The sequence below is a fragment of the Rhinopithecus bieti genome, unplaced genomic scaffold (assembly GCF_001698545.2).
Source record: "Rhinopithecus bieti isolate Rb0 unplaced genomic scaffold, ASM169854v2 scaffold_12642, whole genome shotgun sequence".
Taxonomy (NCBI): Eukaryota; Metazoa; Chordata; class Mammalia; order Primates; family Cercopithecidae; genus Rhinopithecus; species Rhinopithecus bieti.
In genome coordinates, this window is record NW_016807465.1 from 1,067,180 (window position 1) to 1,090,607 (window position 23,428).

The window sequence follows — 23,428 nt, forward strand, 5'->3', positions numbered from 1 at the left end:
AAATTCATTCTTCTGAGGAGGCAAGGACTGAAGTTTTTACAGCTCCTTATACATAGGCCACTGGTAACTTGGGGGTAACTCAGATCTTTTCCACTGGTGACAGGAGAGCAGGTGTGTGAGGCCACAAGCACAGCAACAGCAGAAATCAACATTTCTGATTTCCTCCAATCTGTTCCTCCTCTCAATTCCTGTTTAGTAAGTGAAATCATCAATCATCATCTAGACTTTAAACTTGGGATAATTCTGGGCCCTTCCAGCTTCCTTAATTTCCATATGCAATCAGTTACCAACTTTGTAGATTTAATTCGGAAACATCTAGAACCTGTCTTCTCCATCCTACCTGATATTGCCTTAGTTGCATCTCTTGTCACCTCTCTCGGGATGAGATCATGTCCAAATGTCAGAGCAGTTTGCACTGTCGCTGGTCTTACTAGCACCCCTTCTCCTGACAACCCAGGCAGTTATCTTCCTTGCCTAAAATATTTCAATAGCTCCCCATTCTCACAGGATGGTGGCCCAGACTCATGTGGAATAGCTTATAGGTCCTCTAAGATGCCAGGCCGCTTCCTGCAACTGGAAGGCCTTCACTGTACTCTAGTGATCCAGCTCCACCTCCTGCCCCACAGACCAGCACCAATCATGTCTCCTTGTCTTTCAAAAACTCATCATTCAAGACTTCACTCAAATGTGACTACTTCGAAGTGTTTCTTGACCATGCCCCCTTCTCCTTTCCACTCTCCCATCTTGAAGGCAGGACGGCCCTCAGAATAGACATCTTCTTTCATGGGTCCTCTTTACTTAGACAGAATTCAGCAACAGTGTCCATATTAATCATTTACATTTTTCATACCTTTATTTTAATAAGCAGAGAACACATGCATATAGTGTTGTTGTAGAAAATTAAAGTAGTACAGATAAACCAAAAAGCATTCTTGATCTAGTTTTCCTAATCCTACACTGTTTGCTAATTAGACTATTATTTTAGACTGTTTTTTCACCAACACATCTTGGAAATATTGCCATGTAAATGCATGCATATAGACCCATTTCTGTACAGAGTATAATTGCCACAGAGTATTCCCTAGTATTGGTGCTTTGTTGCTAACTTTTCTTCTATTATTGAATATTTTTCTTCCTCCTAGTTATTTAAGTTGATAGGAGCTTCATCTCATTTCCATCTGGTGTGTCATTATTCTCTTCCTTCTCTTCTAGTGTTTTGCAGTAACAAACAGTGCCACAATGAATACTGTTTTGTACACCTTCTTATGTATAAATGCCAAGGACTTATTTTCTGGAGATACCTAAAAGTAGAAATTCCGGGTAGAAGATGTACATATTTAATTCTACATATTCTTGGCACAGTTTTGTACTTGGTAGTTTTTTCTCTTCTCATACGTTGGTAAGAATTCTTTGTATATTCTGAGGAATAACCCTCAGTCCGATATACAACACAAAGTGTGTATACATATTTTTCTCCCATCCTGCTTTAAAATTTGGTTTCTTATGTCTTTTGTCCTATTTCATATTTTTAGGTAGTGAATTTATTGTTTACAGTTTGCATCTGTCTTAGGAAGACTGTCCGTATGCCAAGATTTACAGTTTGTTTGTTTAGCTGTTTATATTACTTAGAATTTAGTTTTGTATATGTTAGAGGTGATTACCTACTTTTATTTTTCCAAATTGATAGTCAGTTGGCCCATTAATTCCTACCCCAAATTGAAATGCCATTTTAATTAACTAAGTTTCTAAATATAGAAATTCATGGGACTGTTTCTGTACCTCGTATTAGGTTTGTTTTGATTTTGTTGCTTATTTCTGGGTCAATACTACACTGTTCTAGTTATTAGAGCTTTATCATCTAGTTTGCTATCTAATAAGAAATCATTCTTTTTTTAGCTGTCTTCTAGATGTTTGATGGATGGGACTGAGTCATTTGTCTGAATTTCATGACTTTTTATATAGTTTGCATCCGTGTATGTTAGATGATATAAATAAATAAACCCAGAAGCTATTGGTGCTGCCCTTTGTATTTTCAGGGTCTCCAAAAGTTTATGACAAAAATAACAGCTTTTCAGGTTTTTACTCCTTTAATAGCATATTACTTGGAATGAGTTATTTCATAGTAATCTTACGTATTCAGCACCAGATTAAATAATGCATATGTGAGTACAAAGCTCAAAAGGTATAAAAGAGAAAAGTCAGGTCCCCTAGTTCTTAAAAGGCAATGATACTACCAGTTTCTTATTTAACCTGCCAGAATGGTCGCACATTATTCATCCCTATTCTGCAACTTGGTGTTTTCATTCAACAATAATGTCTTGGAAATCATTCCATATCAGCACGTACGTATGCTGTTTTGTAAAATGACTGTGCTATGATTTACTTAACCTGATGGCAATTCATTTGTTTTAGTAGATACCTTTCATATATGTACTTTCTGGCACATCTAGAATAAAAGTTCTGCACATGAAATTGTCGCGTCAAAGGGTATTTAAAATTTCAGCTTGGATTTATATTAAATTGCCCTCTAAAAAATTCCTTGAAATGTCATGAATGAAGACCCTGATGTCACTTGCTACCAGGCTTCAGACTTGCTCAGACATGCCCAAGCACCATAGGGAACACCATAGAGGCCGTAGCTGGGAGCCCATAGAGGAAGTGAGTGGAAGTATGTATGCATGCACCCATGAATGTGTGTATGATGTACATGATAGGAAGTTAAGGGGAGACCTGTAAGTCAATGAATTACAGTCCTGCTTAAAGCTCTAGTAATCAGCAGAAGAATTAGTGGTTTGCATAAGGCTCTTTTGCCTTTATTATTCATTAAAACTGGCAGTAAATAATAGGTTTGAATTTCACAGTCCTGATGCTAATCAAAGCAGAGACCTTTTCTTAACATCATAAATTATTATCCTTACAATAGGAGCATAAAGGGAATTTGGTTTTATGAATTGCTAACTGGGACACTAGCCTCTGTTTGGGTCTTGGACTGATATAGAGGGAAGAAGGCTGGCAATCACATCACGAAGCTGGAACACTGTCTTATAGGTTGGGTGGGGCACAGTTTACTCAATCTTATATCGTACCTACCTGAAGTCGGCTGGGATACCTGAACCAGCCCAGATTAAATAGCCCTTCATTGTCCATGTTAGCAACAGCTCATGATGTTCAGAGGGAAAGAGATTTTTGCTTCTAAGAAGAGGGCTTTGCCTGTGGGGCAGGAGGCTATTTTTGCTACACCATCTTAGCAAGTTGGTGCTAGTTTTAGATTGTGTACCCTCCCCTCCCCACTTGATCTCATTTCCATCTGGTATGTCATATTTCTCTGCCTTCTCTCCACTCCTGCCCCCTACTAATGTTTGCCTCTTTTGGGTGGATGTTTTCTTTCCTTGGTGTCATTCTCCACACAAAGAGAAAGAAAACACCAAGTTTGCCTCTCTTCCTTTTAGCATGATAGGGACAGAAAAAAAGATGAACCTTTTATCTTTTTGCCTTTCTTTTCTTTCTCCTCTAGTAACTAACTCCTTCCCTTATTTTTGCAGCTTTTGTGAACCCTGGTCATCTCTAGTGGGAAAGGTGGTGTCTGTGCCCCTCTGCTTGACTCAGGTTTCCCTTCTCTGGGATGCCTCCCAAGCCCATTCCTGCTCTCTTCATTCCTTCAGTGACTTGTCCTGCTATCCCCTTGGCTGTTCTTGGCCCAGAGGATCCCTGCATCTCCCATACATTAGCTTTCAGTGCCCGCTTCAGCCAGCACTCTGAGTATAAGAGCTTAGAACCACCAAGCACTGGAACGAGAAAATGACTTTAAATAAAGCATTAGCCAAACAGAATCATACTTTATAACAAAAATTTATTAGGATTAAGTCAAATTAGAAAACTTCATGTTTCACCACTTATATTTACCTGAAATGACAAAATTATACTTAGCTTGAGTATAAAACAACTTGTGCCCCAGAGATTCTGTTTGGAAAGAAAGAAAAAAAAATGGATGCACATAGCAGTGTGCCTGATACCACCACAGTGAGTGTTTAAGGCCTACCAGTGGTCAGCAAAGCATACATTACTTTTAAGCTTTGGGTCCAAGGAAGATGTCATTCCCTACCTCCTTCAAAAGCAGACTCATCATAGCCTGGGCACCTAGGCCTGGAGTCTATTTTTTGGAGTGTAATATGAACATCTGGATTTCAAGAGGCGCTAGACTTGAGGTATCTTTATGGCTTAAAAGGCACAGGTCATGCAGCTGAATTAAAAGTTATCTTGTTGGTCTCTGGAATGTAGGCCATGAGCCATGCCTTGTAAGGGGAAGTCCTGAGGGCCTGTCTTTGGCTCCTCAGTGTAACCCACACATCATTGGCTCCATTCCTGTCGCCCTGCTCTTGCACTGCTCATCAGCTGTGAATGCTGGAATTGGAGGACAGGTTGGGGCTCCTGCACAGTCTGCTGCCAGGTGGAGAGCAACATGCGCTGCAGAATCCTACCTTCCAGCATATGGAGATGGGGGGACCTCCTGCACAGCCAAGAAGTGACTCACATGCAGGCAAGGACGGGAAGCCTTGTTCTTCAGGCACAATGTGGTATGAGGAGAAGAAACCTGCTTTTCTTGGAATGGTCCTACCAAGCTTGAAAGTGGTGCTGCATTTAGTGCAGAGCACACCCGGCCATAGGCAACCCCTTTGAGCGATGGGAGAAGTAGCATAGGAAGGATGTCAACAAGAACAATAGGTTCTTCAACTCAGCATGGACTCTGGGAAGCCATCAGCAGTGGGGACGGAACACTTCTCTGGGCTCTGCCCTGGGGTCACTGAGAGCAAATGGGAGTCAAGTCCTCAAAATAAGAAACTTATCACTTACTAAATAGCTGTACATTCCCTTCAGCTTAGGAGCAAAATGTTTACTCTCAGAAGCTTTCTTTTCTTATTTTTAAACTCACCCTAGTGGAGGGAATAAAATCCAGAATAGAAGTGAAGGGCCTGGAGAGCTGCATACGCAGCAGAAATGCCCTGAAGACCCAGCACAGCTGTCCCATCCTCCAGCAGCTAGACTCCTGATACCCCCATCCCCACCCCAGTCAATCCAGTAATCAAAATGGCTGCTGTCAAAAAACTAAATTCATTTGCATAATAGAGAGGGATAATAAATTCTCATTTCTTCAGGCACCAGAGGATCCATGTGACAAGGCTTTGATTCTCTCCAATTTATGCTCTTAATACATTTTCCAGCCTCTCCCCTATACTGCCTCATCAGCTTGGCTTGTATTCCTCAGTGAGCCTTGCATTACTTGTGATTACATCTGTACTCTTCATGCCAATTAATTCAACTGGGATTGACCCGAAGTTTGCTCAAGCTTGAGTTCATAGCCTCCCAGGCCGAGGTCTCCCTCATAAATGTTTTCCTTGCCTGGCGTCTGGGGTGAAGCTTTCTGGTCCAGACCTAGCCTTGCAGGAGGACTGCAGGGTGAGGAGGCTTGCTCCTGGTAATGTATGGCTAGTTCATCCTGGTTTACAATGCATTCCACATCATCATCTTTTAGCTGTTCCTAGTTGGGAAAAGAGAGAGAGGTGTCACTTCATGATGAAGGCAGAAAACAATAGCAGTCCTACAATGTGTGTGTGTGTGTGTGTGTTTTAATAGAATGCATGTTTTTCTTTCTGTAACTGCCCTGTCTGGCCTTGGCTGATGTTTCTGCTGCAGGCATGGTACAGCCTTTCCCTGAGTCAGCATTGAATATCTGATGCTGTACAGCCATAAGGGGTCTCTAAGCTGAGGTAAGAGGTGTTGAAGAGCATGCTACTTACATTTCTCCTTGGGTTAAGGGTGTTTCCATCACTGGTATTAACTAGGGTTGACAGGAATTAGGAGTTAGCATAATCCTATGATCTCACAATACGGGAAGATTCTCATGTTGGTTTTGTAACATTCCTGCCTATCAAAAAATCCTCTAAACAGTTATTGCTACTTTTCTTTTTTTTTCTTAAGACAGAGTCTCACTCTGTCATCCAGGCTGGAGTGCAGTGTTGCAATCTCAGCTTACTTCAACCTCTGTCTCTGGGGTTTGAGTGATTCCCCTGCTTCAGCCTCGTGAGTAGCTGGGATTACAGGCGTGTGCCACCACCACATCTGGCTCATTTTTGTATTTTTAGTAGAGACGGGGTTTTGCCATGTTGGCCAGGCTGATCTTGAACTCCTGACTGCAAGTGATCCATCCACTTTGGTCTCCCAAAGTGCTGGGATTATAGGCGTGAGCCACCATACCTGGCCTCCTGTTACATTTTACCTTAAAAGTGTATCTTCTCAGCATATTTCTTGGGATTAGTACCACAAGTCTAGAAATGGCTGGAAGTCACCATAGTGGATAATGCTAGAAGCTAACTGGATCTGACTAATAATAATTTTTCCCATACAGAGGTTCCCTTGAAAGAATTAAGATCCCAATTCTTCTTCTATTGGCTTTGGGAAGGCCATACTAAACTACTTGTAGGATGGGCCCTCGCTGGGGGATTTTAGGGCAGTGGTTTCCAACTTTAGCGTGTCCCAGGATCACATGGAGGGCTTGTTAAAATACAGATCATTGTTCAAGCTCAGTGTTTCTGAGGCAGGGCCTGAGAGTGTGCATTTCTAGCAAGTTCCCAAGTGAGGCTGCTGGTTTGGAGACTACTGTTTGAGAACCACTGCCTCAGGCTTCTGTGCCCTGAACACACCTGAGATGAGTTTTTGTTTGTGTACAGGGGTAGCCAGCTGGACACTTCTAAGGACGCTTGCAACCCTAAGACTGTGCACTTCTCCAATTCCCTGACCTCTGATTTGTTGGTAATGATTCTAAGTGCCTCTCAGCATTTTTCATTCCACTCCCTTGAGTCATAAAGCACAGGCCTAATATTCAAAACCTCAAAACACAGCAGTTTGTGACGATGCTTCTTTTACATTTTCTAAGGTCATTTTATGGTTAAAAATATTGGTAACAATAAAAAAGAATAAGCCAACATCAGCAACAATTGATAAGAGAAATGCTTCCTGGCGCAGTGAATTTTTAAAAAATGCTTCCTCCTCAATCCTGCAAGTAGCAGGCTTTTTGAGGTTCCTGGGCTCATCGATATTCACCACGTCTGTCCCACAAGGGATACCTCACCCCAGAGGCCTGAGATTTACTTACCCCATAGGCTTGAGGACTGGTAAGCAGCCTGGAAATTGGACCACACCATTCAGGTAATGTTGTAGTCAGCGGGGGACCAGAGTGGGTTAAAATTGGTTTCAGATATCTGGGAGGGCTGTTAAGGAATGCTTGTCAAAAGGGAGTTAGGATTTAGGAATCTCACACAGCACAAACCTTTGTATGCTGAGACAGCTACAATTTGCCTTTAAATCCCCTACTGCCTCACTTAGGAAGCACTTTATAATCTTTGCTACACACACTCTTCCAGCCTTCCTGATAGCCTTTAATCATGAAGAAATGGTGAATGGCCCATGCTGCATTAGAAGTGTAAATGTGCTCTTCCCATCCTATCCCCGACTCAATGTCTCATCTGCTTAGAGAATGCATTCTTAAGAATTACCTTAAATGATAACATAAAAGATTGTCTTTTCTTAAAACTGCACACACACATAGCTTAAACTGCCAGTAAGTTTTACAAAGATGCAAGAGGTATTTTACAAAATGTTCAGTTATTTTAGAGCTAGGTAGTGAACATAGATTGTTTTCCAAAATACTTAATTTTCACTATTCAACAGTCACTTTATACTTCATACATCAATGGATTTCTATACAAAATTATGTAAATAAGTTGGTGCTGGGTTTATTCTATTGTCTAGCACCTGTCTTTCTCATCTCTTCATTCCAAAGTGCTCTAACAAGTTAAGAGAAAAACTTGTTCAGCTAAAGCCGTTGTTTCCCTCCAGTCTATCAATAATGAAATCCCCAGAGCTGCCTCAGGTTGCCTTGAGTTTTTTTGCTCAAAGGAAAGCAGTGGAATTATTTCATCATTCCATCAGAAATGCCTTTTAAGCTTTATATGACTTCCTCTGCTGGAGAATATTTCACTTCATCAACTTTCCAAAAAGCTATGGCAAATAGGGAAACAGAAAGAATGGAGAGGAGTGATCACTGGTTGGATTGTGAAGATCCGCAGCTGTGCTCAGGCACTCAGGGCATGAGAAGATCTTGGAGATGCCTCTAGTGGAGTCCATCCATAGCTGGATAATTCACATGCCATTCTCATGATGCCCTGAGCATGTGGGCATAGAGGGAAGATGCAGCCCAATGGAGGCCAAGGAGTCTGGTACTTCTGGCTTGATGCATTTGTCACCAAAGCAGGCCATGCACCTGAATGAAGCCTTGTTGTGATGCGAGGAGAGTGACTGGGAAGATGTTAGGAGGGCCCGCAATTCCAACTGCAAATAGAAAAGTTGATCCCTCCTTTCAGATGGGCAGCTGTTGTGCCCAGTTAGGCAAAGATATTAAAGTTCAGAACCTGGTATTGGGTGTAGTATCTTGTAAATATATCTACAAATCTGAAAAACTCTTGATGTTCTTTTAATTTTCATTAGTGTTATTTCCTTCATTTTAGGTATGAAGGAATTAAGGCCTAGGGATATAATTTTAAATAATCCAAAGGCTCCCTCTGCTATTTGAATCTTCCAATATCACCCCTAGAAGACAATTCTCAGGGCAGGGTCATGGTTTGCAACCAGCTGGGTTTTTCTGGAGAGCAAAACACAAGATCTCGCCCCTGCTGGGGAGCTGCAGACTCAGGCTGGGGTATGTGATCTTTCTGGGGTTTATAGTATGTATGGGTCAATAAAAATGTCTATATGGAGGCGAGGTAGACAAGATATATGTACAACTGGAGTACAAATTTAAAAAGTCCAGCCAATTTTCTTTCCAGGTGGAAAGATGGAAAAGTAACAGCAAGTAAGCAACATTTTTAGTGATGTCATGTTAAAAGAAACAAAATAAGTTTGTCAAGGCTCTGAGCTTGAAAGAGGCCTGAGCAACTTCTACTGAGAGGCTCAGCATACTGCAAAAGCCAAAATAATGTTACAAAAGTAACATATAAGTTTAGGATTGTGTAGTGAACACCCTTAAAAAATCCTGATGAGGTTATCTCTTTAAATCCATGCATAGTAGTGCTCCTTTATTTATGGTTTCACTTTTCATGGTTTTAGTTACCCATGGTCAACCACAGTCCAAAAAAATTAAATGGAAAATCCAGAAATAATTCACAACTTTTAAATTGTGCGCCATTCTGAGTTGAGTGATATCTCACACAGTCTATTCCAGCCCACATGGGACATGAATCATCCCTTTGTCCAGGGTACCCATACTGTCTACACTACCTGCCTCCTAGTCACTTAGTAGCCACTGTGGTTATCAGATTGAAAAAGCATAGTGTATACAGAGCTTAGCATATGTGAGGTTTCAGGCATCCATGGGGTTTGGGAACATATCCCTGGCAGATAAGGGGTACTACTATATAATGCTATTGGAGTAAATGCTTAAAGGCTAAATGTGTAGTTTTTAGTTACTATGAGGACTAAACCAAACAGGATCACTTGGCTCCCTCTGTGCAGGCTCCAGGATTTTGACTCATACCCCAGGCATAAATGCCAGCCCTGCCACTTTACTGACCATATGGCCTACTTATTTATCCTCTGAGCCTCAGGCTTTGTTGTGAATATTGACTGAAATAGCATATGTAGAAATGGTTTTAAACCTTGATATGCTATAAAAATGCTACTTACTTAAAAAAACTGAGTAATGTTTTCCAGAGAAACTGGTGTCTCATTGTTCGATAATGATTGGAAAATGATACTGAAGGTAGAGATAAGAGTTTCGTGCTCCAGTCAGTTGGTGTAGCACCCAGATTCATGGACTACTAAGTGGATGGAAAATTTAAGGTGGTTCAATCCTCCTAAACAGCTATTTTTGTTAAAATTTATTGCACAGGGGGCTAGCATGAGGTGGTGAGAGGTGGGTCGAATTATTTGATGTAAGACTCTCCTGAGAATTATGTGGCATCATTTTGCCTGTCCTGGTATCTCAGTAGCTGTGAGTCAAAGGAGGCATACCCTCTGTGGCTGTGAACGGGATACACAGGGCGCCGTCTGCAGCCACAGAAAACGTGGAGCAGTCTGTTCTCCAGCATCTTGGTTTGCCCAGTGCTTGCTATATATTATGTGCTCAATGGATGTTTGGATTTAGAATATAGGGAAATATTCAGGGGTGTATGAGGGATGGAAGTAGATTTGGAGGAACAGTGCCGGAGAAGAATGAAGGGGCAGATTACAGCCAACAAATGAGTTTTCTGAGTGCTAGAAACCTAAGAAAGGTGCAATCAAAGTTGGACTACTTGGGCCTGAGTTATCAGGCAAAGGCAACCTTAGGAAGAGTGGTAGTGGCGTAAAATAAGGCGATTTAAAAAACTGTTTTCTTTCACTCACTCATTCATTTGTTCCATCATACACTCAGGTTTTGTTTCATGTGCCAAGCCAGTGAGGAACAGAGACAAGGCACCCACACAAGGAAAGGAACCATTACATTACAGAATGGAAAATTCCCTTTTCTCCGAACTGTGGTCTCCTGAAGGCTGTCCCCTTCACCTGGATAGTGTGGCACTTCTTAGATACTTAAGAAATAGTAGTTGAATTAATGAAGGCAACAGGCTCAGAGAGGGTAAATAAATTGTTCAATGGAAACTGCTGATTCGTTTATAGCAGAGCTGGGCCTGAATTCAGGGACTCTTCTACCACACTGAGCTATCCTCCTTCTGTTACAACAACACTGAGTAACGGAACTTGCCTAATTGGATAACCAATTTGGAATTGGGGACATCCTGAGTTCTTCATTGCTGAGCAATGTCTGGAAAGTGGCTGGATCTCCAGGGTTACCTGAATTATTAAGAGGTAAGAAAACTCTTCTGATCTATTAAAAAAACCCAAACTGCAGATTTCGCAAAATGTGTTATTTTTCTCATCAGCTTCCAGAATGGGGAGGGAGGTTCCCCATTGGGAATTTTTAATATGACTAGTTTTGTTTCTCTAATAAGCCAGAAATGCATTGAGACAAAAAATGTTCAGCTCTGGGGGAAAAACAATGACTTTTCTCATCTTTAAAGGGCATAAGTTTGAGAATAGCAGTGTGGTTCAGGAGGTGTAAGTAAAAGCTGGAACTCTACCCAGAATTTAACTTGCGTGAAATAGGAAAGATAGTTAGCAAGTGCATTTTCTCCTTTGGTCTGGGCTATCAGCAGGTCCAGAGTTAAATTTGGTGTTTAACTGAATAACATCCAAAATACCTAGTGACATTGATTTATCTTTTGTTGTTGTTTGCTTTAAATCATCATGTTTTGTTCATTGTATATTGCTGAAACCAATGGACGCACAGCTTGCTTAAGCCTATGGCTTGTGTGATGTGGCTTTGCATAGGTTGGTGAAAAGCAAAAACCCCAAAGATCCAGCTCCACAAATGAGCACCTGGTCCTTTGAAGGACTAAGCCCCATTGCACCTATGTGGACTGAATGTCTGCATCCCCCTACCCTCTAACATAGCTAGGGTTATGTTGAAGCCCTAGCCCTAAGGTGTGGTATTTGGAGATGGGGCCTTTGGGAGCTAATCAGGATGGGGCCCTTATGATGGAATTGATACCTGTAAAAGAAGGGATGCTGGGGAGTTTGTTCTCTCTCTCTCCCTCTTCCCACCTTCCACAAAGAGGTCATGTGAGACCACAGCAAGAAGGCAGCCATCACCAAGACCTGACCACTCTATTCTTCCAGCCTCCAAAATTGAGAAAATTTCTGTTGTTTAAACCACCCAATCTATGGTATTTTGTTATGGCAGGCCAAGTTGACTAAGACATCATTTTTCTTGGGCCCTCTTTAAAAATCTTTACTTTTAGAACCCTGTGGAGCTGTGTTCTATTTTTCTCTGAACTTGCCTCATCATGAAAATCATCTAGAACATTTGTTACAAATTCAGATTTTAAAGACCTCTTTTGGAGATTCTGATTCAGCAGATGAGGGAAGTAAACTAAGACAGTGAATTTTCAGCAAGCATCCCACGTGACTGATCAGGTGAGTCTGGAACACAGTGGTCTCTCTGGAGTATTACCTTCCATATAAGATTCAAACCTTAAATAGTAGACCATGTTCTTTTTGTCTCCCTATGTCCATAAGCCATCATTTTTAGGGTGAGGACAGGTATAAGGCAAGCCATAATCCCATTTGTCTCTGAACCCAGACCTATATAATGGTCTCTGCCAGTTGTTGCATCTTGTCTGAGGGCTGGGATAGATACTTGACTCCACAAAATGAATACTCAATGTTATACTTGGGAGTAGATTAACAAATGATCACATCTCAGCTTGTGGAAGAAGACTTTGTGCCTATTGGGAGCATTTGCAAGTGTTTATAGACTTGATAAACGGTCTTGTTATAAGGATAAAATGCTTGTCAGCACACAGCTGTGTAAAGAAGGAAAGCACATTCATCTTCGTATAGGATTTTCAGGAGTACTCTACCCTACGCCCTTTCATTTATATAGCATTTCCATATGTCTTATTTTCTCTTTACACTTGTAGGTGTATAGTCCCATTTTACAGATCAGGAAATGTGTAAACAGATGGCTTTTCTATTCCCTTCTATTCTTACCTCCATTTCTAAAGTGCTTTTTAGCTTCTAATGCCAGCTTGCTACCAGAGATGGTCAGGGATCAGTGCCCGGTGGGTGAGAAGGATAAGCGCATCCTGGAGTGGACACCAATCTTGCTTTCCAAGTCTGTACATTCCTGCACAATAACCAGGTCCCACTTGCTGTGCCTCCACACTGTTGTTTACACAGCACCCAGGAACAGAGGACACCTCAAATTGTCCACATCCCATTGCTCTTTGATTCCAATATACAAATTGCACCCCTTCCGTTTTGTTTCTCAGGAAATGTGGCCTAACAAATTGTACTCTCTATCGTCTTTTTGGATATGTCAGATTCTGTAATCGGACATTCACTGTCTTGCCTTCTTGGCTAAGGATGTGAAGAGCTATTCTGGTGTTCAGGGGTCAGGTCAGGAAGGCTTTAAGAGTCCAACCAAGAAGCCTTAAGCTCTTCTGTGCTTGGAGAGAGAATTCAGAGAGGAATTCCAGTTCTACTCTGAGTGCTTGTAGAGAGAATCTGGCTGGGTGTAGAATTCTGTCTTTGCTGCAGCTGCTCTATTTCAAGAAAAAGTTATCAAGATGGCACCTTCTCTTAGATTATCCATTAAGTTCTGGTTTAAAAACAAGGAAAAGGCAGAGACACTAGTTTATTCACATAAATATGTGAACATGTGCTCCTTTGGCTGATAATTGATACCTTTGTCATTTTAAAGGAAATTGCTCTAGACAACTGCAGGGGCAGAAAGGAAGCAACCAATGCTGCAATAAACAGTGATGGGTGCAGTGGGCTGCCTGGAGTAACTGTGATGTGATCCTCTGCAGCCTGGGCTGGACTTTGTTACTCCTATGCCATTTGGAGAATGGCTCTCTCTTCAAGGCCAGGCTGGTGTGTCCCTTCCTCCCAGAAGCCTCTTTGGACCTGCCATGCTAAATAAACTGTTTCAGTGCCACACTGGTTCCAAAGCAACATGTATATACCTATCTGACAGCATTGATCACATTATCTTGAAACTAATTGTTTACCTCTCCGTCTACTCTTTTTTTTTTTTTGAGATAGAGTCTCGCTCTGTTGCCCAGGCTGGAGTGCAGTGGTGCAATCTCGGCTCACTGCAAGCTCCGCCTCCCGGGTTCACACCATTCTCCTGCCTCAGCCTCCCGAGTAGCTGGGACTACAAGTGCCCGCCACCATGCCTGGCTAATTTTTTGTATTTTTTAGTAGAGATGGGGTTTCGCTGTGTTAGTCAGGATGGTCTCGATCTGCTGACCTCGTGATCTGCCCATCTTGGCCTCCCAAAGTACTGGGATTAGAGGCTTGAGCCACCGTGCCCGGCCCCATCCACTCTTTAGACTGAGCTCCTTGAGGGCAAGAATGTGATTATATTTTTAAAAAATTTTTTATTGTAAAATGAAACAGGGAGGCAGGGCATGGTGGCTCATTCCTGTAATCCCAGCACTTTGGGAACCCAAGGTGGGAGGAATGCTTGAGGCCAGGAGTTTGAGACCAGCTTGGGCAACACAGCAAGACCCCATTCCTATAAAACAAAACAAACCCCTTCCCGTTCCAAAACCAACAATGTGGTGGCATGCACATGAAGTCCTAGCTACTTGGGAGGATCACTTGAGCCCAAGAGTCTGAGGCTGTGGTGAGCTATGATTGCACCACTATATTCTAGCCTGGGTGACGGAGCAAGGCTCCCCCTTTTGTGTCTCCAAAACCACCTTCGAGATACAGCAAACCTTACAAATCCAAATTAAGGCAAGGAAATGACCCAGAGCGGGAAACATAACTTTGTCACTCACTCCAAAAGTCCCTTGCAGGGACTTATCCTAATCACAGGTCTTATCCTAATCACAGGTCTCCCCTTGTCCCACAAGAAACTACCATCTTGATTTTATACCAATCACTTCCTAGAGTTTATATTATAGTGTTGTCACCCAAATATGTATTCCTATGCACTACAGTTTGGTCTTACCCATAAAAAATGTTTTGTCTTTTAATTTATAAACTCATCCTTCACCCTTTTACTTTCTTTACAATTTATCTGAAGAATCTGGGCTATTTGACCTGTGGAATTTTCCACAGTCTGGACTTTGCTGATTGCAGACTCATGTGCAGCTCAGCATGTTCCTCTATCCTTGGTATTTCCTGCAAATTTCCAGCTGGATCCAGAGATCAGATTCAGGTTCTGGTCTATCCCTTTAGCAAGACTAAAGAAGGAAATATTATCTGGCGGTCTCTTTGTGTGATCTGAGCAGCTGTTGATATGTAATGTTTATATTTGCTTACTGGGAATTGCAAAATCGTGGAATTGTAATTACCTATTATTTTCTTTTTTCTTTTTTTTTTTCCTATGGGTTCCCCCTCTACCCCAGGATTGGGAATAAATCTGCTGTGAACATTCTTGTATGTGTCTTTGGGTGGGCCCATACTCTCATTTCTATTGAGTATGTTCCCAGGAATATAACTACTCAGTCATATTCATATGTTTTAGCTATTATTTTCTTAGGTAGAATACTTTTGTAAAGAGACACTTCATTTACTCCATCAGGATATTCAGTGGAACAGTTGATATAGGAATGGCAAGATAAATGCTTGCTTCAGTCCATGTATTTATCAGCCTTCTAGATAACGATTTGTTCCCTGTCATTCTCTGAAGATGACTCATTCTTTGACTTTGTTTGAACATGATTGTAATGAATTTCAATGTATTTTATTGCAGTTATTATCATTGTTGATGCTCAAATTGACCCTCTTTGGTCAGTGGGAGTTTTTTTTTTTTTTTCCAAACTGGCTTGAGTCCTATTGACATGATGCCAATGTCATTACAACTTAAAAGTGTATTTCTTAGAGACAGGATCTTGCTTGGTTGCCCAGGCTGGAGTGCCATGGCTTGATCATAGCTCACTGCAACCTGCAGCCTTGAACTCCTGGGCTCAAGTAATTCTCCCACCTCAGAGCTGCCTGATAGCTAAGAAAAGACTAAAGGTATGTGCCACTACGCCCAGCTAATTTTTTTTTTTTTTTGGTAGAGATAGGGTCTTGCTATATTGGCCAGGCTGGTCTTAAACTCCTAGCACCAAAGTGATCCTTTTGTGTTTGCCCCCCAAAGTGCTGGGATTACAGGCATGATTCACTATGCCTGGCTGTATCTTTATAACTTACCTGTGTGACAAGTTGTTCTAGGCTTCTCATATATTTCTTGTCTCAGACCTTAAGCCAACCATTTCTCCAAAATTTCCTGGGTTTTTTTTTTTTTGTTTTGTTTTTTTGGTGTTTGTGTGTGTGTGTGTGAGAGAGAAATGGTACTTCAAAATTACGATCTGGACACTAAAGATTGCTATATTCTGTGGGGTGCTGGCAAATGGTTTAACAATTGACTCTCTGTTGGGGAAGATAGGCTGGATTTGTAGCAATTCCGGGTTTCCATGGTGTATAAATACTCCCGTCATGGCTGATTTCAAGCTACTGACACAAAGTTACTGACCATGGAGTTGAAAAAAGTGTACAAACTGTTGGTGTGAATCGGCTTCACCATGCCACTGGTTCTAGATCTCATGAGTTCTTATAGATATTTCCAATTCAAGTATTTCTGTTTTTCAAGGACACAAAGAATAAAATGAGAATATTCCACAATGATTTATTTGCTTTCTCCTAGATCATAGACACAGCAATCTCAGAAGAACACTGATAATGCCATCATAATAATTACCTAAAGCATTAAAATATTTTTGGCATTTCCTTGCATTCTGACCTCCCATTTACAAAACTCCTGCGGTATAACTATAGATAGTTGTCATATATTTATATTGTCTGGACATATAGCCACTACAGACTATATTGTTGCCTTCTTAACTAGTATTTAGTCCTAGCTAAATGATCAGGTGACTAGTGATCTCATGCCTACCTCCAGGCCTTTTGTCAATATCTCTCTAGTCATCTTGATTGTCTGAAGCTTGTTCTTCAGTAGAGTTCTTAGCAAGGGTTCATGGGAACAATATTCTGAGGTCTTGTATGTTGATAATAGTTCGTGCCTATCTTGAAAGTCATTTTGCTGGAAATAAAAGCATTGGCTTATACTTGGAGCAAATTAAATATATTTTCTTTTGACATGTAAAGTTGTTCCTGAAAAGTCTAATGAACTTGTGGAACCTTTCTTTCTACCATAAATCACATGCTTCCTCCCTCCCCCCGAGATGCCCAAATGACTTTTTCTTTAAAGTTCATTACTTTTGTTAAAACTTATCTAATGTTGGTTGTTCAAGGTTGATGTCTCAGGTACACTGTGTGCTCTTTCAATGTATAGTTCCAAGCATGTTATTTCAAGATCGTTTTTAGGAGCATTCTATTTCCTTGCTTTGTGTTTCTTCTTTAGGGACTCCTGTTTTCCAGATGTTCAATTTCTTTATGTTGAATATGTGTCACTTTGTCTTGAATCATTTTTATTTCTGATTAATTTTTTTCTTCCTCTTTACCTGATATTTCTTTTAAGATATTATCCATTATGCTTATTCACTTTTGTACTCTTTCTAGTGTAAACTTGATTTATTTAATTTTTTTTCTATTTCTGGAGCTTGTTTTTCTAATTCTTTCATGTCTTGTATCATTTTCTTAGTCTCTTACTCTTAACTTGTTTGATATAATATGTTATAATTTTGATCTATTTTATGAGCATGCCTTTCTGGCATGTTTTCATTGTTTGTAGGAGTATTATTCTATTCCACACCCTCATTTTTCTTATAATAGCTCTGTTGTAGGAATTGATCTCTATTCGTTTCTGTTATTCACTTTTATGTGAAATTCATTTTCCTAAACTTAGAGAATAAGGCAGGATTTGGAAAACTTTCTAAGCTTCAGAGTTCTCTCTTTGGTTGTTTTTTCACAGTGTGAAGTATGGCTGTTTGCATTATGAGCTTTCCTGCCGTTTCCCTGCCTAGCTGATCTGGACCTTGTCTGTCTCTCCCTTGTCTCTACTGACCCTATCCTGCTCAATTCTAATTCCTACAGGCAGTTTCTCCTCAGTATAGGGCCTTGTCCTAGGAGGGAGCCCATGTGGATCTATTTTGAGAGCTCTCAGGGGCCTTGACGACTCCAGCCCTTGTCTACCTTACTGAGACCCTCTAGTTACTACTGTTAGAGAATGTGGCAGCCCCAACTCCAGTTTTAAGGATGTTTTGAAAAACATTCCAACTATACTTTTCAGGGAATACTGTTGAGTAATTAGAGGTTCTCCTGTCTTCGGGTCCATCTGATGCTACTCCATTGCTTCCTTTTTCCTGCTGTGTATACTTGTGGTATTGGTAGTTTGTCTCCATCCACTTGTAATTTTAGATTTATGAGAAAACTTGTCCCTAGTTTTGTTGTAAATGTGTCTCTGGGTTTTTGGTTTTGTTTATTTAATTGTTCTCCCTGTTTCTATGGTAGGGATTTGGAGGGATTGAAAGACTATGCTTGTGATGCCAGTGCCATCTTCTTTGTTGACTAGTAAAGTGTCTAGCATATTACCAATGAATAGGAGAAACATGGTCAAGTTAGATTTTGATATTGTCTTCTGTAGGGGCTGCTTAAGCTGTCCATGAGGCAAACGATGTAGCTTAGAGTTATCAAAATGAACTTCCTATATCACAACCAGGTGAGTCAGATGATATCTGAAACCATGGTTCTTAACCTTCACTGGCTGTGGACTTTTGTCAAACAAACAAACAAAAAACTCCAAAATACTGCCTACATGCATATTATTTGCATACAATTTCACATGACATTTCAGAGAGTTTTCAGATGCCTTGAAACCCATCCATAACCTCCTAGAGACCTGAGATAGGAAACTCTGGTCAGGGGTGATTAAGTATTAATAATGAGAGCAGATTAAAGGCTGATAAAGTGGTATGCTTACTATCTTAGTTGTATTGGGAATTGGTTTTAGCAATGATATCTATAGGATCTACCTATCAAATGTTAGGATAATACTATTTGGCTCCTCAGAGCCAGCCAGACAAGGGACAGAGAAAGGGAAATGGAGTTGGTTGGAAAAGTTAAAGGAAAGAAGGTGGTTCTAGCATACCAAAGCAACCAGCTTAAGTAGGGCGAAAGGATACAAGATAAACAAGGGGCCATAATTGGAATCATGAGGCTGGAGGAAACCTGAGAGTTCATCTGATCTATATCCTGGGATCTTAATACAGAAGAAAGTTGAAACCCAGTGTTTCCCTAAGTATAGTCGCCTGACCATCTGCATCAGAATTTCCTCTTGTGCTTGTTAAAATACCATTCCTGGGGCATTGAAGCTGATCTCCTTGGGTAGGACCTAGTAATCTGCGTTTCAACAGTGTGCTGAAAACCACTGGAGCAGAATGGCATCTGGTCTCTTGAAAGGCTCTGAGTTTGGAAGTGTTGCATCTATGAGCTGCATAGTGCCATGATAACAATATAAATTTTACCACTATTAGGTCTTTAAAACTTTTCTCTTTGGACACACAGATCAACAGATTTCCAGGGATCTTTGCCACCTACCAGATACAGATGAAATCTATTTGTGCCATATGGAGTAGTGTTACATTTGGCTCAAGTTGTTTTGAAAGAAAACATTTCTGGAGAAGAATGCTGCTGCCACTTGCATAGTGTGAGTCTTGGCTTTTAGGGCTTTCTGGTCAGAGGAAGTGCCACCAGACCTAGATGCCCTCTGTTAGCTCATGGTGACTTTGACAACAGGCTTTTGAAGGTCACTTCCCTGACAGTTTGTCAGAGAAATGGACTCTGAGAAGCAATTGTGCTCCTCCATTCCAAGTCTTCTCTCTGGTTTGGGGAGAAATTTCCACCTGATTTCTGCCCTCAACACTGACTGGATGTGGTCCTAAAAGCACTGGAGTTTTAGCTGGCTACCCTAGAGCTCACACTTAAGATGAGGGTGGCAGCTCATCCCGTACTCCATGGGGCTAGGTCTACCGCTTGGCTCCCAGAATGGAGTGTGTGCCTCAGAAAGGACTCATCCCCTGCATGGGCAAGGATCCCAGGGAGATGCATAATCATCTCCTACCTCTGAAAAGATGGGAACCATTATGTCTGCACCAGCAACTGCAGTGTAGGCCCCACAGGTTAGGATTGTCAGAGCACTAAGTCAAAGAGGAAACTACCTTCAGTGCTTACACGGGGAGGAAGAAGGCAAACACAAAACTCAAAGGGCTGAGGGTCTGGCTGTTGTGCCTGCTGCTCAATTTGAGCAAAAGTCTTCAAAGCTTTATGCCTAGATTTTTCTCATTACTAAGGAGATGCTAGATGCCGTGTTATATCTGGTTTTAAATTATTTGGAGATTGTGATTACTTTGTCTATTAGTTTCTTAGGGCTGCCATAACAAAGTACACAAACTGAGTGGCTTAAAACTGGAAATTTATTGTCTGAGTTCTAGAGGCTAAATCCAAGATTTCTGATGGCTGAGACCAGCAATCCTTGGTGTTCCCTGGCTGGTAGATGCATCGCTCCAGTCTCTACTTCTGCCTTCACAGGGTGTTCTACGTCTTGACATGATCACCTTCTTATAAGCAAACCAGTGATGTCAGCTTAGGGGCCCACCATATTCCAGCCCGACCTTGTCTGAACTACATCTATAAGTGAACCTATTTGCAAATAAGGTTGCATTTGAGGTACAGGGGGTTAGGACTTCAACATGTCTCTCTTGGAAGAAACAGTTCAGCTCACAACACCTTGCCACTTCTAAGTAATCCCAAGTTTTCAGTTTTCTTTTTTTTTTTTTTTTTTTGTAGCAGTTAAAAGACAAGCTGAGTTTGAAGCATAACTCTGTACTTATTATCTACAAGTAGGCAAACTTCCTAAGCTCTTTGACATCATAAAATGGAAACACCTTACAGTAGTGGCCTCAATATAGGAGAAGATACACTTTCTAGCACAGTCCTGGGCACATAATAATCATTCTATAAATGTCAGCTAACATTTTTTTCACTGTGTCCCTTGAGTTATAGGTTTCAGAGATATATTTCAACTATCCCCAAGTCAATTTACTAATGTAACACCTTCCACATGCCCTGCAGAGTTCATAACATTTCCTCTTCTGGCTTCTGGAGCCCTAGGAAAAATACTGCCAAGTTTCTCCCTGATGGTTTGCTTCTCTTCTCGGAGCAGTGCCCACATGGAGGTACTAGGGAGGCACTGCTCATTGTTTCATGACTGATGTCACAGTTTCACAGCAGGATTTCAACTGAGAACTTACATAATTAGGGTCCTGCCATAGGAATGACCCATGTTTCCACACAAGTGAGGTGTTTACTTAGAAGGTGGGTGTCTTCATGTTGGGCATCAGATTTTTAAATTTTTTAAAAATTATACTTTAAGTTCTGGGATTCACATGCAGGTTACATGGGTATACACGTGCCATGGTGGTTTGCTGCATCATCAACCTGTTATCTACATTAGGTATTTCTCCTAATGCTATCCCTCCCCCAATCCACCCCACAAAGGGCCCTGGTGTGTGATATTCCCCTCCCTGGGTCCATGTGTTCTCATTGTTCAGCTCCCACTTATGAGTGAGAATATGTAGTGTTTGGTTTTCTGTTCCTGTATTAGTTTGCTGAGACTGATGGTATCCAGCTTCATCCATGTCCCTGCAAAGGACATAAACTCATCCTTTTTTATGGCTACATAGTATTTCATGGTATATGGGGCATTAGATTTTTAATGTCACCTTAGGGCAGCCTTGGTTTTTTTTCCTAAGAAAAACAAACAGGGTCTTGCTGTGTCACTAGGCTGGGGTCTAGTAACAATCATGGCTCACTGCAGCCTTGACCTCCTGGGCTTAAGCAATCCTCTCACCTCAGCCTCCCGAGTACCTGGGACTACAGGCATGTGCCACGATACTCAGCTAATTTTTAAATTTTTTGTAGTGACAGGGTTTTGTCATGTTGCCCAGGCTGGTCTCGAACTCCCGTGCTCAAGCAATTCTCCTGCCTTGGCCTCCCAAGGTGCTGGGATTATAGGCATGAGTCACTAGGCCCTGCCTAGAACTCCCCTTTCTTATGTTTGTTTCTCTGGTCTCTGGGTGTTCTTGAGGCCACCTTCTAACTTTCCCAAACTCTATGAACTCCTGGCCATTTAGCAAATTCATTAGAATGCATATCCTGCAGCTCTTTTAGGAAACAAAATGAATACACACACACTTTCCACCCCAGCAATGTTGACTGTAGCCCATCGAGTTTGTTATAGGAATCCAGGTATGTAACATTGGGTTATTTTTGAGCTATGGAATGAAGACTGTTCAGGAGACTTCAGAAACTCTATTTTCTTTGAGTAGACACAAAGGAGAGCCCTTTGTTTTTATAGGGTCACATGTCACAAATCTCTTCTCCTTCTAGACATACTTTTTTCCTCAGATGTAGTCCCTTTCAAGCCTTTTAAAAACATCTGGCCTCTACCTAGAACTACAATTTTTTTTTTGATGGAGTTTCACTTGTTTTTGCCCAGGCTGGAGTGCAGTGGTGCCATCTTGACTCACTGCAACCTCCACCCCTGGGTTCAAGCGATTCTCCTGCCTCAGCCTCCCCAGTAGCTAGAACTATAGGTGCCTGCTGCTACGCCCGGCTAATTTTTGTATCTTTTTAGTAGAGACAGGGTTTTGCTATGTTGGCCAGGCTTGCTATGTTGGTCTCGAACTCCTGACTTCAGGTGACCTGCCTGCCTTGGCCTCCCAAAGTGCTAGAATTACAGGCGTGAGCCACCGCCCCTGGCCAGAAATACATTTTACAATTGCTATTTAGTACATGCCTCAACATTTCCTCAACTACACACATATAACTCTAAAATACTTCTGTGATGCACTTAGATCTATTCTGTTCCATTCCATTTGTCTTCTACTCTGTTTGTACTGGACATTGCTAGCTAGTATCTGCCAATATCCAGCTCTCTTCTTTCAGGTACCTGAAGTAGGTGCGGCTTTAGGACTAATTCTGGCCATGTGCTATGGTTATAAAGGGATAGCATCACTTCTACACTGAAACACAGGAAGCCAGCAAGCTGACCCTCTTCCTGTTACAGTGACCCAGGGAGGCCTCAGGTGAAGGTGGTGAAGCCACAGATCAGAGCTGTTTGGATCACTGAGTTGCTACATGGAGGACATTTGCCCTAGAGAATCACCACATCCTTAGCAGCCTTTGAGAGAAAATAAAACTTTGCTTGATGAGCCACTAAGAGTTTAGAAATGTTTGCCACAATGTAGTCTAACCTATTCTAATGCAGTGTTCTATTTCATTAAAAAAAATGCTGGTTCTGAGTTACCTAAATGATTCCATGACCCATAATGGGTAGTCACATACAGTTTGAAAATCATTCTCCCACAGAATCGGCCACATCTGTAGCCCCAAAGTGGAGACAGGGAGCACCACAGAAGACGGAGAGCACACACCAGCACTGCCTTCCCTCAGGGTCCCAACTCTCTGGGATGAGTTGACTTGAGGACTACACAGTGTGTGACTACAGAGAGTTAGATTGCAAATGCTGTGGCAGGGGAGGCACCAGTGATTAGTCCAAAACTGAGTGGTGGTGGACTTTGTCTTTCTGTAAATCAAGATTCAGGCCTCATGGATCCTGTGTTTTGTCAATAGGCCTATGTGCATTGAGAATCCAGACTACAAGTGCAACCTACTTTTTATGAAAAGAAACTGCAGTACAAAGGCATGATTGCTACTACTTTGCTCAAGTGGTTGAGATCGCAGGCCTCCATCGTGGTTATGTCCTTGGCTAGATACTAGAACTGCACTGTCCTCCACTGATCCTGCCCCACTTACCTTT

At 41.5% G+C, this 23,428-nt stretch overlaps 1 protein-coding gene across 1 annotated transcript in view; it reads right to left on the minus strand.

The window, feature by feature from the left end:
* Window positions 1-3,833: 3,833 nt before the first annotated feature.
* The window catches only part of SLC9A9 (solute carrier family 9 member A9), a 597,181-nt gene continuing 577,586 nt past the window's right edge, over window positions 3,834-23,428 (minus strand). Inside the window, exons 15-16 of the mRNA XM_017882282.1 lie at window positions 7,151-7,256; window positions 3,834-5,536 (exon numbers count right to left, since the gene is read on the minus strand). Coding sequence (XP_017737771.1) covers window positions 5,309-5,536; window positions 7,151-7,256 — 334 coding nt within the window. The 3' untranslated portion in view covers window positions 3,834-5,308. The remainder of the gene's footprint in view (window positions 5,537-7,150; window positions 7,257-23,428) is intronic.